Genomic DNA, 14,263 nt, shown 5'->3' with positions numbered 1-14,263 from the left:
GTGCGTGTAAAAGTCAAAAAATGAATATTTTTCACATAAAATCTTCTAATATTGGAATGCGATAGAAATAGAAACAGTGTGTACAAATATGACACACGAGCCATCGCCGCCGTTTGCCGCGCTTCCTACCCTTGCCATCGCACCTAAGGAGAGGGTTGGTCCTTTCTGCATGTGACAAACATACACCCGGCAAGGACCTCTATAGAACTGTTTTCTGCTAGCCCCCATACCATCTACTGCCAACGAGCACCGACACACACGAGTCCTGGATGTTCTATATACATCTGTGTAAGTGAGAGGATTGTTTTGTATAGGTGTGCGTGTGAGCGAGCAACGTTCAACGTTAACGTTTTCAGCAAGGATTAGGGGGTGGTGTGGAAGGTGTGTGTTTTGTTTTTCTCCTTATCACGTGAGAGCCGATATGATGTGCTGCTGCTGCTGCTTCTGCTGCCAACCACCCCCCGACTCTGGATGTGTACATAGAAAGTTTACTACACACCCCGTATATGAGTGGTGGGAAAACTTGATATGTTGCTGTTGCGATTGGCGCAAGGATAAAAAAAAACACACAACAAGGAGCAAGGAGCGCAACAACAAACTCATACGTACGTATGACACATGTGCATGGTGCGGCGCGGCGTTGGCGGTAGCAATGTTCGTTATACTGTTCTCTATACATGTGAGAAAAGAAGAAGAGTTGTGCGAGTTAACGGTAAGACAGAACAACAGCAACAACAACAAGGACGACTAGGACTTTTTTACCCCTCATCACGATCCAATTTATCCACTCCGATTTCGACTTCTACTTCGACTCCTTGCCCGTCTGGCCTTGCCTATGCCTGGTACTGGTGCTTCGAGTCGAGGAGGCCGAGGCCGTTAAAGCTCCTTTTCGTTTTAGTACCAACGTACGTACTACACAGGATATGAGGATTGAGTTGTGTCGTCGTTCGTCGCCGTCATCGGGTGTGTTTTATGTTATGTTGTGTTTCTTTATGAGCGTACGTCCATTGATTACGAACTAAGAAATAAAATTGAAGCAAAAAAAAGGACGACTCTGGGAGGATGTGATATACAGACAATAATTCTTCTAGTCTGTCCGTTGGCTGTACGATTCACATTTCAGTCGGTTAACAACAGTCAAACGGCGATAACACACATTAATTTGTTTCGTGTGCTTTTTCCACAAAAATATACATAATACATAATATTAAAGGACGATTAAAAAAAAGCCCAACACAAATAACAACAACAACAAAAAATAAATTCAATGTGTGGGCGGATAGAAGGATACGCAATCAAGAAAAGGATTTCATTCCGCGGTGTTATCTTCTGACAAACGGTTGTGATAAAAAATAGTTTAACCAAAAAATATTTCGAAAGAAAAAATAATAACGGATTTAAAAATTCTCAGGATAATTTTTATCGAATAAATAAAAAAAAATATTAAACTAAAAATTCTTACATCTTCTCTCGCTCTTTCTCCTTACAAATAAGTGCAATCTCCTTTTTTATGACACTTCGATTGTAAACTAAAGTAAAACAGTTTTTACAAAAGAAAAAATACAAGTTTTGAAAAAAAAAAAAATAAAAACAATAAACACATCAATTCAGGATACGTACCTTTTTGTACCGAAGAAGTTGTAACATAATTTTTGTTGTGTTTAATTTTTCACATTCAAATATTGAATCTACCTTAATGCTGTTGGTGATCCTTGTTGATTTGTCGTGAGCTATGGTGCACTTGTTTTATGGCATCATCCGCGAAAGGTGGTGCGTGGTCCTTAGTCAGCTTGTGCAGCATAAGGACGATTTCTTGTGAATTATGTCTGATCGTCAAATGAACGTATCATAAAAACAAACAAAGAGAGTAAAATATAAAAAGGACGATCCTTATACGATACTATACCCAACTTCCAACACATATGGATGATGATATGAGTAACATATATTAAGTGAATGTGTGTGTCGGTCGCGTTACCTGTGATTATGGTTTTGTTTTTTTTTTTGTTGAACGTTTGTGATGCGCTACCTGTCGTCATATGATTATACACCTGTAAGGAAAAATTCATGTACTACTTTCAATAATGGTTTGGCCATATTCAGGATGTATGGATCGGTTAATTAGTGCGGATGCGGACACAGTCTTTCGTTGTACAATGATGTGAAAGGTTATCTGAAATAGAATTAAAAATATGCAAATTTTTACTTAAATGTTTATATTTTAAAAACAAAATTAAAAAAAAAAATAATGTAATAAAAGTGAAATAAATAATAATAATTAATGTGCAATAAAAATATGAAAAACTAAACAAATAAGTGATATTAAAATTAAAAATCAAAATAAACAAATAAATAAAAGTGCAAAGAATACAGTTTTATATATTAAAAAAAGACTCATATTAAATTGGATAAATAAAGCTGAGCAAACACCGATAGGATATGACTTAGAAAAATTGACATCATAAAACTTTAAGAAAAAGGTACGTCCTAAGCTATTTCAAAAAGAGTTGAACAAAAAAAATACAAAATACGGATTTTTGATTATCTGCCAATAAACCGACAAAAAGACAACATGTAAATTCAGTTTAGTGGAATATTTAAATAAATCCTGTTATAGTTTCTTTCGTTTAATAACCAAGTGAAATTATTTATCTCTCATTATTCCTGTTGAAGGAATTATTATTAATGGAACAAGGAGATCTTCACAAAACTCGCTTATTATTTGGGTGCATATAAATCTTAAAAATTTAAACCTTCATAGCCTTTCAATATTTAAATTATTCTTGTTTTCTATATTGAATATTGTAAATCAAGAAGAAATCGTTTAAAAGAATCCTAGTATCGAAGTTTTCAAAACTCTAAAAATATTATCATATAAACAGCTATGAAATACAAAAACAATATATTTCAAAATGTATGGTTATATTTTTTTCATTTCTTTTGTTTTAATATTTTTTTTATTTATAATTTTGTATATTTTTGTTCAAAACTGCCCGAAATATTGTGTAGAGAAACATGCAAAGTTTCCTTTATCTTGAATTTATTTTGGAATTCACTATTTGACGTATTGTCTACTTCTGTTTTTGCTCAAATTATTCATAATTCCGAAAGCGTAAATTCGTATCCCTTCTATCATTTATTTAGAACAATCTGGCATTTTTGTCTGTGTTGTAGTTAATTTCTTCTTTTCTACGGAAATATGTTCATCGTAACCTGAAAACACTAGTTTCTAAGGTGTAATATTGACTGCTCCGTATATTTCTGTAGTAGTCTACAAACGTAAGGTTATGTTGATTTACTTTTGTTGATGTTATGATAAATAATAGGAAATATATAAACATACAAAAAAATACAAATATATTCCGTTCAGTTCGATTAAGGATATTTGTTGCATTAGACATTTTATCATTTTTTAAAGCTCTTCAAATTGTGTTTTAGCGTTTGTAAAAAGAAGACAAATAATACTGTGATCTTATTGAACCAATAGCTTCACTTGTTAGCAAACATGAAAGATATGATCCTTTAATTTTTTGTTTTTATGAACACATTTAATGCAATTAAATAATTGAAATTATTAACAACAATAATTGAAATTATTCACGAAAAATGACATTTGTATCTTCAATAGGTTGGTTGAAAATCTTGTTAAGTCCATTATAGAGTTTTCAAATTGCTGAATGTCTAAATACTCTATTAAAGAATTCTGCATGTTTACTGTGTATTCAAAATTATGTACCTTAAAATTCTGGTGTTCCTTAAAATTCTGTATCTCAAAATTTAAAATTTTTTAACAGACTCTTGAAGCACAGCATTTTTTAAACTGAATATTTTTGTGAAAAGTATACCAAAACAATTTTGTATCTATCACATTTTTTTCTAACGTTTTGAGGTACTTGCAATTCAAGTAATACCATAGATTAACAGTTTTTTACTGTAAGATTTTGTATTTTATGTTTTTTGGAAATAATACTGCTTTATTTTTTAAGCGTTTTGTCCTTTTTTAATTTAAATAAACATACCAATCAACTTAGAGGTCGTATTAATGTAATGTTTTAGTTTAATTTTTATTTTTTGTGCTTTGAAGTTTGTTTTTGAGTTTAGTTTTTGACTTTCCTTTGTATTTATTTATCAATATAATATGATTCGGTGAAATGTTGTTTTCTGAAATTATGCATGCAGTATTTTGAGTCTTTTCTATGAACAATATTCTTCTAAACAATATTCTGAATATTTTTGTAAGCATTATTTTGCATGCACAATATTTTGAAATACAGGACATAGAACATTTTGACCAAACAGTATCATGCCGAGTTTTGATCAGACAAAGTTTTAAAAAACATCATTCCTGAATCCTATTTTTAATATGAATCTTTTTAATATCCACAAGATCTTCGGAAATTTAATCTGTTGTTCAAAATAAGAAATTCAAATAATTTGATTCATTGATTTATGAATAGTTGATCCATTTTTAATGATTCAAAAATTAAGTTTCTTTAGGGATAACAGCTCAATTTTTTTTGGAGAGTTCATATTGATAAAAAAGATTACGAACTTGATGTTATACTAAGATATAAATTAAGGTGCAGCAGTTTAAATTTTAAGTCTGTTCGGCTTTTAAAATTTTACATGACTGATACATCTTTTTGACTGTATTACTCATTAGTATTCTACTCGATAATCTTTTTAAAAATTTATAATTTAGGTAATAGCAAAAATGGTACACTTAAACCATTTTTAATCTTTGATTAGTTCTACTTCTTGCAATGTACAAAGAAATTAACAAATATTCGTGGATTTAAGGACACAAATTTTGACTTAATTTGATCGTTTTAAAATGTTAGCAACTATTAATTTCCAACAAGGCTCTTGTTTTTGAATAAAGTTACATTGAATTGGATACTGAATTTGAAGTAACTTTTTGGTTGTCCAAATTAAACTAATACAAAAGAAAAGGCACCACCAAATCTTTATGTTCTTTATTATTTTCTGGTGCTCAAAAGTAAACGCAAGATACAAAATTATAGACAAATTAATTAAAATTTTGAAATGATATTGGGAATTGGGAAGAGAAGTGACACAAAATTTTTTTGTACTCTTATGAAAAAAAAAAGAACTTACATTAAAGCTGATAGAAAATATTGGTATTGTAACATTTAAGTTTATTATGATACAATTTGTTTTTGATATACGTATCTACCTTGACCGTAACACAAAGCTCTCTTCACAAGGTTTCACGGGCTTACATTAGGATTTTGAGCTGAAATTGAGATAATTGTTTTTATTTTTACCAAATACTATTTTGCAAGCATTAAAATAACGAAAACTATTGTAACTAAAATTCAAATTTTAAGCATAGACATCTTCTATTAATTTCACATTATATTTTAAAAGATATTTTCAAAAACTATTCTCATTTGATTTGTTTGTTTTTTCTTGAAAAATATATTAAAAGTTTTGAAATCGAATGATTATCACAATTTCCGTATTCTTTAAATTTTATTTCGCAAAATTTTGATAGAAAATTTATTTTTTTTGAATCTATATGAATATTAATAAATACTAAAACAAATATTTAATTTATTTGAAAAATGAAAACAAAATTGATTTAGATATATGAAATAGTTCTTATTACGTCGGTCACAAATTTAATACAAATAACAAAAGAATCGACTCAAAGGAGATGAGTGTTTTTATTAAGACGCAATAATAATAAAGAAAAGTTCCTCACTTTAACTTTACTTTGTTAATCTTTTATTTCTTATTTATTTATTTTTTGTGTTCATTAAAAAAAATACCTACTTGATGCGTAGCCAAATAAAACAAACCATTGTCTATGTCTCGCTGAAATTTGTAAATATTTTCAAACGGCTTCAATTAAAGTGCGCCCATTTATCCTCTACCTGTTCCGTATATTTTATATTTTATAGCTACACATAAGCACAAGACTTGACGTAAAATCCTTGCTAGACATTTTTACAATTAAGTCAACAATTGTTCTGTATGAGACATCATCATCAGTCATCAACCCTCCAGGTACACATACATACATTTATCTCTACCTATCTATATCCAACTTCTAGAGATACCTTCCTTATACCTACTTTGAATATTTAAAGTGGGTTTGTGTATCTTAAAGGTTTCATCTATTCAACTTCTTGGAATAAAATATATAATAAAAAAATTAAAATATTTTCCTCTTCCTCGTCATTCTCTCTCGACCTTGAGTCGCTTGATGTATGACAATTACTTTCTTTAAGTAACACAAAAAAAAATGAAACAAGGATGCATCCTCATTCCCATTAAAACAGCCACACATACGCATAAATGCGACGTTAATTAGATTCAAACAAAAATGTGAATTTTAACTTCGCTGAACACGTTTCTTTGATTGTTTAAAGCTTCTTCTTCGTGTCTCGTAGCTCGCTACATACCCGTACTTACCGCCGAGCTTGAATTTTTCGCATACCTCGCAGATAATTTTTTGTAAAAAATCTTATATCCTTATCCTATCTCGCCTTAGGGCGAACGAAACAACACATAACATATTACAGCAGCAGCGTAGCGTAGCATACATTATAAAATCATTCATCTATCTATTATCTCATTGCAGATACACTTCTAGTTGGTGGGGAAGCCGCGGTGTCGCCGTCGTCATCGTAGCGTCGTCATACCAGGATAACACCAGTAGAGGCATCAAGAACCAAGAAGACGACAAAAATCACGGCAATTGTTACTGGCACAAGGACACTTTAAGTGAGTGTGAATCTCGGAAGCCCAGCAAGGAATTTTAAAGCACAAGATCCAAAAGGAATAACTACACAAAGTAAAGAAGACAGAGTAAAAAAAGAGTCCTGTCAAGAGAAGACGATTTTATTTGAATGTTAAACGACTCCGGAGGCGTGGAAGCACGACAACGAAAGCGCAGAAGAACGACTTCAACGACAAGAACCAAGACTAAGAGGACGAGGACGATTATCACCCCAACACCCACAATGACGACAAACAACACCAGCAATCAGGACCACTACAGTCTGCGGTGGAACAACCATCAAAATCACATCCTTAGAGCATTCGACGCACTCCTGCAGACGAAGGCTCTGGTCGATGTGACGCTCGTGTGTGCAGAGAGCAGCATCCGGGCGCATAAAATGGTCCTTTCTGCCTGCTCACCGTTCTTCGCGCGAGTCTTCGCCGAAACTCCCTGCAAGCATCCGGTCATAGTGCTGAAGGACTTCCGTGGATGGGTGGTGCAAGCCATTGTGGATTTCATGTATCGCGGTGAGATTAGCGTCCCGCAGGAACGACTCCAGACACTCATTCAGGCCGGAGAGTCCTTGCAAGTGCGTGGTCTGGTGGAAAGTTCGGTACCCGAGACAACACCCACCCCAGCCGCGTCACCCGATGACTTCGGAATGATCGATACATCCCTGATGTCGTCGGAGCTGGAACGCTGTTCGAGCTTCGATGATGAGTCGCCTTCAATGGTGACGTCCGGTGCAAAAATTATCCTGCCATCCCGCCTCTTTGCGACTTCTTCGTCGTCTCACAATGAGAACAATGTACACAACACCTCGACAGGGTCGCAACCAGAACTATGCACATCCCCGATGCCGCGACGGAAGCAGGCGAGACCACGTCGGCGGTCAGGAGAATGTGCTCCACACGAGGAGAGCAAGCCTTCCACACCAATTCCCTCGGAGGAACCCGAATTAGTAGCAGTGATAAAGAACGAAGAAGACCCTTTGATGGAGACCGAGGACATCAAGGAGGATGAGGAGGAACAAAACCCACCAGAAGAGCGACCAGAATCCAGTTTGAATGGTGACGCTGATGTTGAAGATGAAATTGAACATCAGCAACCCGAAGAAGAGGAGAAGGAGGAAATCGAACACAAAAGGGATAACGAAAGTCCTGTCGAGGGCCCCGAAGACCTTTGCACAAAAAAGGACTCAATTGGCAATAGCACCGACCAAACGCTCCTCGACGAAAGTAACAACATTATCAATAACAACAACAATAATAATAATAACAACAACAATAATAACAATAACAACAACACAAACAAACTGAACAACAATCGAATAGTCCTATCACTGAAGGACATCCGTCAATTGAACAAACCACCATCTATCGGCCGGAGCAGTCATCCCTTTCCACCGAACTTGAGAGACCTCGACGCACAGATGCACGCAGCTGCAGCTGATTTTCACATGGATCAAATGGATTTGTCGCTAGCGGCCGCTGCGGCGGCAGCAGCTGCCCAGCATCACCAAAATCGACAAGAGCAACAGCATCACCATCATCAACAGCAACAACAGCAGCAGCAACAGCAACATGCCCAACAACAGCACCAGGCACAGCAACAGCAGCAGCAGCAACAACAGCAGCAGCAACATCAGTCGTATGCTAATAGCCTGCTTGGGCAAATGGGAATGCCAGGACTTCATCCACCAGGACAATTTGGTCACGAACGAATAGAGGACAGCATCAATCGCATGAACAAGGAATTCACACCCAGTTCACCGATGAGCCTGCCATCACACTTCAATCCACCGGATGGACCGCCACATCCACCGTCGCCGCTGCCCTTTCCTGGTATGTCGTCGGCGTTGACACTAACGCCGCCACACAGTGAGTAACTGAGCTACTTTTTTTGTTTTGCATGCTTAGTTTATTATTTTAAAATATATTGAATATATTTGAAGACCGTACAAAGAAATTCCATTTTACTGAGAGTCATTTTATGATAAACAAGAATCAAGCAAAGGACATCAAAATTGTTTGATACCAAAAACTTAGAAGACCGCAATTTCTATGCGATCTCTTGATGGATTTCAAAATGAGTCTCATTTTTTAATATGATGCTTTTTGTCTACACATTTAAGACGGTCCGAAAAATTGTTGTTACTTGAAAAACAAAAATATTTGTGCAAAATTATGTTCTCTTCATTCGCCTTGAAATAAAAACAAAGAAATCAATGAAGGATATAAACCTTTAAATTACAAATGGTTTCATTCATTTATGTAACGAAATTAATGTGTTTATTAAAGTTGACTAGCTGACCCCCCAGCCGTTGTTAATACTCAATTTCCTGGTTTTAAATTTTATTTTTCTTAAATGGGAACATTTTCATATTTCAGTGTCTGCTAAACCCCAAATTCCTGAGATATTTTGCTAGGGACTCAAATCAAATTTAAAGAAACAATGAACAACATTTTGGGTTCGAAAACAATTTGTTTAAATAAGAAAAATAAAAAAATACTCCCAAAAAATGATATAAAATTTTGACTCATTTATCTTGAGAAAAATCTATGATTAAGTTGATGAATTTTTAGTTATAAAAACGTACGTTAACAAAAATTCGTAAACTTAATTACATTTTACGACGAAAATATGATTTCATCTCCAAAACAATTTTGTGCAACGAAGAGTAACGTTTTTGACATCTGATAAAATTTTGAGAAAAATTTTTTTTTATAAAAAATAAAAAAATACGTTAATAAAAATTCGAAAACTCAATTAAAAGATTTATAGAAAAAATGCTGCTAAATTGACTTAACGTTTCAAATATCTCAGGCTAAATTAACAAAAACAAATTTATGGCAAATTTTTAAAATAATTACACAAATCATAATTATTACTAAAAAATGCAGTTTTAATCGAACAAAAGAAAATAAAATTAATTTTTGGACTAATTTTAATGTTTTTGTTTGAGAATTCGATTTAAACCTTTTAACTTAATTTGTCTAATTTTAGTTCTAAAATGTGTGCAAAATTTCTAAAATTGTAACAAAAATTTAAAATCCATGGAAATTTGCGAGGTAGCTATTTCTGACTTTTGAAACAAAACAGATTCTTAAATAATTTTAATACAAAACATTTTCCGACGGCTCTAAAAATAGGAATTCATGTTTTACAAAATTAAATGCTTGTTCTATTAAAACAGAAAAACTACATTAAACGATTTGGTATAGTTGATTGAAATTAAGTAAAAATTATTTTTCAACAAAAAGTTCAACAAAAGCCCAATTTTAATTTTTTTAAATTAACACTCACTGAAGGGATTTCAACTCCGTTTAATTTGATAAAAGTGCTAAATTAAGAATTAAGAAAAGCATTAAAGAGAAGATATCGATTGACTCTGATCATTAGCCAATAACTCTAAGGTCGTTCGTATGTATCCATGTTATCCATTTAAAGGTTTCAAAAGTAAGCGTTAATAAAACACTTATACAATATTTCTTCATGATATTTCTTTTTATTCTAAAGTTTAAACATTGAAATTGTTTGTAAAATAACACGAATTATTGCAAGCATCTATTCTTTTGAGGTAATTTTCGACCGCTTTTCGACACATATCGTGCAGAATTTCAGCCATAACTTGGCCAATGTTGGTTTCTAAGTATTCAAGAGTCAAAGGTTCATCTGAAGAAACACTGTTTTTCGGGTAGCCCCACAAAAAAAAGACCAGTGGTGTCAAATCGCATGATCTTGTTATCACCACGACGATGTCTATACAATATCACTCTTGCAATAAGATGCTCAGAACCCTAAATATGAAAAATTTGTTTATTAACATACATACCGAGTGAGAAATGTTCTTCGCCCCTGAAGAAAATTTTGTTCGAAAAATCCCCGTCATCCGCTTGTTGTTCAAGCACCCAATGGACGTATCTACGATACGAACTGGACTTTGTATTGTTGTAGATATAGATCCAAATGTCTTGATCAACAGCTGCGATATTTTCAGTGGTACTAGCAAAACAATGATGCACAGGACTTACAATATCTGTAACCAATACAGTCTTTTAAAATTTTGTTTTACAATTTTCCCAATCGATGATGTCAACCATTATCTCCTCTTAAAGCACGATATGTGGCTGAGACAGAATCGCCATTTTTGAGTTACTTTTTAACAATTTGTATTAAGTGCGAGAGTAAAGCAATCCATTTTCGTAAACTTCAAACTTTAAACTAGACAACAAAAAGAATTGGTTTGAGAACTAAGTTTGACAGATGTCAAATTCCAGCCCTATACTTTTGAGACCGCAAAATGGATTACTCGTTATATCATACTATATCTGCCTCAGTGAAACTTTTTAATCCTAACAAATTATTTAATCAGGTCGAGTTCTGTTTCACATATACTCACTTAATAACGGTGTAACTGGAAATTCAAGACTACACTAAAGAGGTTTTACCTACATGATTTTAAATTCAATTCTGCAAATGCATGTACCCACTTAAAAAGAAAAACTTCAACTAATCGATGCATTGACACATTACTCATATAGTTCACTGGGTATATAACTCGATTCAAGTTTTCCTTCTACCAGAGTCAATTCAATAAAAATAAAACACCCTTTGAACCACACATAAACCTCATAAGTCGATCAAACAACTAAACTTTTCCTTTTGAATAAATGAGAAATAAAAACCATAAAACAAAATCTTCACCCACGTTCGCCGATATATGACTTTCTGATGTCAAGAGTGGTGTCACTAATTACCTATAATTCGATTTTCCTTTTATTCCCGCTGTTGAACAAACATCCAGCTCTACCACAACATAACATCCAACCATCCATCCACCGACTTGCACCCATTTATTCAATCATCATCTTTCTCTCTGCAACATTTCAACCATCATATGCAACGAGTGGAAATGCGGAGCCGATTGCGCAAAAAACAACCAAATGGAAAATACAATATTTTTCACGGAAAATCATAACAAAATGTCGCATGTGTACCTAGAGCATATAGTGCACGGTGCACGACAACGACAGTATAGTCAGCCACCCGCATGTCTTTCTGTTTGATCCTTGTGACTTCTTTTGCTGGAAAATGTAATTTTCTTCTTTTTTTTAACTTTCCACTCAACCCATCTATGATGATGTATGAACGTTCTATAAATTCATCTTATGTGTATGCAGAAGGACTTATTAAATTCGTTTGAGTCCTTAGTCCTGAGTCCTGATGATGGAAAAGCATCAGAGAGTGCGATGGGAATGTCGATGTGGGTATGGTACAAGTCAAATTGTAGCAAAAACGTATGAGGTCACATGCCAATCGTGAAGATAATTTCCTTGATGGGGCACTGAGAGTTCCTACGAGTTTGAGAATGAGTATACGCTACCGACTACTGTGGAAAAATGAAAAAGTAGAACAAAAATATAAACATGAAGTGTTGTTTTAACTTTGTCTTTTAAGGGACATGTATTGGAAATATGAAATCAGACATTACATTGGCATCAATTAAATTTTAGTTTAATATGTGTTCTGGTTGATGCAGTCTTTACAGCAACACTTTTACTCCTCCTGGATCATACCTAGTCGTGCCTTAAGCTTTGTTGCAACCATACAACACCATACTTCCGTTTACTCTCTCTTGAGAACTTAAAAACTCCTTTGAGAAGTCTTTCAGGCACGGTCTCCAATTTGGACAGCAAAAAATAATTTAAAGGTTTAAAATATGGAATTCCCAAGGTCCAATCTTACGACGCTTTTGTGTTATCATGGCTTTATTTGTCTCACCAGAAGAAGAGACTATCTATCTTCATGTAAAAGGGTATATATTCAACCTTTTACCAAACCCTCTACGACATGTCTATATAAATATATCACATTCGATCCCAAAAATGGTAGGATAGAACACTTTGGTGTGACTTTATATCAAACCATTGCATTCTGTGATTTAGAGAATTGTGGTGATGGTTGCATTTGACCTTCAGAATAACAACAAGTTTTAGCTTGATATAATGATGTGGCACAAGTTGTTTTGTTTTCTTTGTAACTTCTTCAACAGTAAACATCTTTTTATTCGATTTAGCGTGGCAATCTTTCCGCTTTAAACACTTACGCGTGTTAGCAAATGATCTGCCAAATGAGCGTCTGTAGTATTTTATGTGCAAACGGTGCCAATACTCTGAACATTACCTTTCCCTTCCGAAGGGGTCTAAGTCGTATTCGATCATGAGCGGACAAATGTAGTCAGTGTGTGGAAGATTCCCGAATATTATTGCAGTTCCAAGCTGTTTTTAAAGGCAATAATTCCAATTTGATTTTCTTCAGCACCTCACTAAAATTGTAGCAGAACAGAACTGAAACGTAATTACTCGTAGACTAGTAAGAAAAGCTAAAAAATCCTTCTATCTATCTCGATTCATAGAATATTAGTTTAGCTGTACTCACGTCTGATAGTTAAAAACTGAGATGCATTTATTAAAGTTGACCTTTATAGTGCTCTTGGCCTCCAAAACTCTACTAACACCCTTAGGATTACACACAAAGGATTGCTTCGCTTTGTTTTCGTTTGGTTTTACCAAAATATTACCAATCTAACGCCATTTTCAAGTATAGACATTCACTCTTCACATCGAATCTAATATTATGCATCGAAGACAGCGGAGCATTTTAAGGTTTCACATTCATTCAGCAGAACGGATTTCATTTTGTACTCAAAAAAGTTTCAGTTTGGTACACAGATTTATAAATACACAAGAAAAACATTTTAAAAGCATCACCATGAGCTTTTATGAAGTACCGGCGGAGTAATGGTTAATGCTATGAACTATCATGAACTATCAAGTCTTGGGTTCAAACCCTTTCTGTGTTATAAAAAGATTTTTTTCACGGGTTTTGCCTCTTGTAGGGAATTGATAAGTCTTCCAAGAGTAATTAGCCGTTCGGATTCGGCTTAACACTGTAGGTCCCTTCCACTCCTGACAACAGTAGGTACTCTGTCACAGGAATGTTTGAGAGTTGTAAGTCACTAGGACCTAGTTTTAATTGGACTATTGCCCTACCTTATTTATTTATTTTGTACGAGCCTTATTTATTCTACGTCAATATTGCCTTAGTGTTTTAACTTTATCACCTTCTCGAAATTTGTCTGCCTGAAAAGTCTGCTGTTGTGTATTGTAACCTTTCCTTTACTTCTTGACTTGAACCTTGCAACACGCAAAACCAAGCATTATTGAAAGACTCGACTTTAGTATAAACCGTTTCCATAAAACTGGAAACTCTCATAGAGTTTGCTATCAGTTTTCTCCTACTGTTTTGAATGAGTTAGAAGATGTTAACAGCAAATTTAAACATTTTGTAATATACTTCATCTTCAGTTAGGCGTAGATATCCTTTTTTAAAAACTCTTTTATTAGTTCTAAACCCCATTACAGAGACCCAATCAATTTGTCAAATCTTGTTTCAAATCTAGAACTTAAATAAGACTCTTTCTTTCAATAATGATGCGTCAGGTGCCAA

At 34.0% G+C, this 14,263-nt stretch overlaps 1 protein-coding gene across 3 annotated transcripts in view; it reads left to right on the top strand.

The window, feature by feature from the left end:
- LOC129941862 (protein jim lovell) overlaps nucleotides 1–14,263 on the top strand; it is a 73,196-nt gene that overhangs the window by 45,744 nt on the left and 13,189 nt on the right. The window contains exons 1-2 of one of the 3 annotated variants that reach the window (XM_056050622.1): nucleotides 1,111–2,480; nucleotides 6,611–8,631. In XM_056050622.1, the coding sequence (XP_055906597.1) occupies nucleotides 6,879–8,631 (1,753 nt within the window). In that variant the 5' untranslated portion in view covers nucleotides 1,111–2,480; nucleotides 6,611–6,878. Of the gene's footprint in view, nucleotides 1–1,110; nucleotides 2,481–6,610; nucleotides 8,632–14,263 lie in introns of those variants that run through there. The other 2 variants (XM_056050623.1, XM_056050621.1) reach the window with 2 other exon arrangements.

This window comes from Eupeodes corollae, chromosome 1, assembly GCF_945859685.1.
Source record: "Eupeodes corollae chromosome 1, idEupCoro1.1, whole genome shotgun sequence".
Lineage (NCBI taxonomy): Eukaryota > Metazoa > Arthropoda > Insecta > Diptera > Syrphidae > Eupeodes > Eupeodes corollae.
Note: the sequence above shows the minus strand (reverse complement) of the source record. Positions and strands in the feature narration are given on the sequence as shown.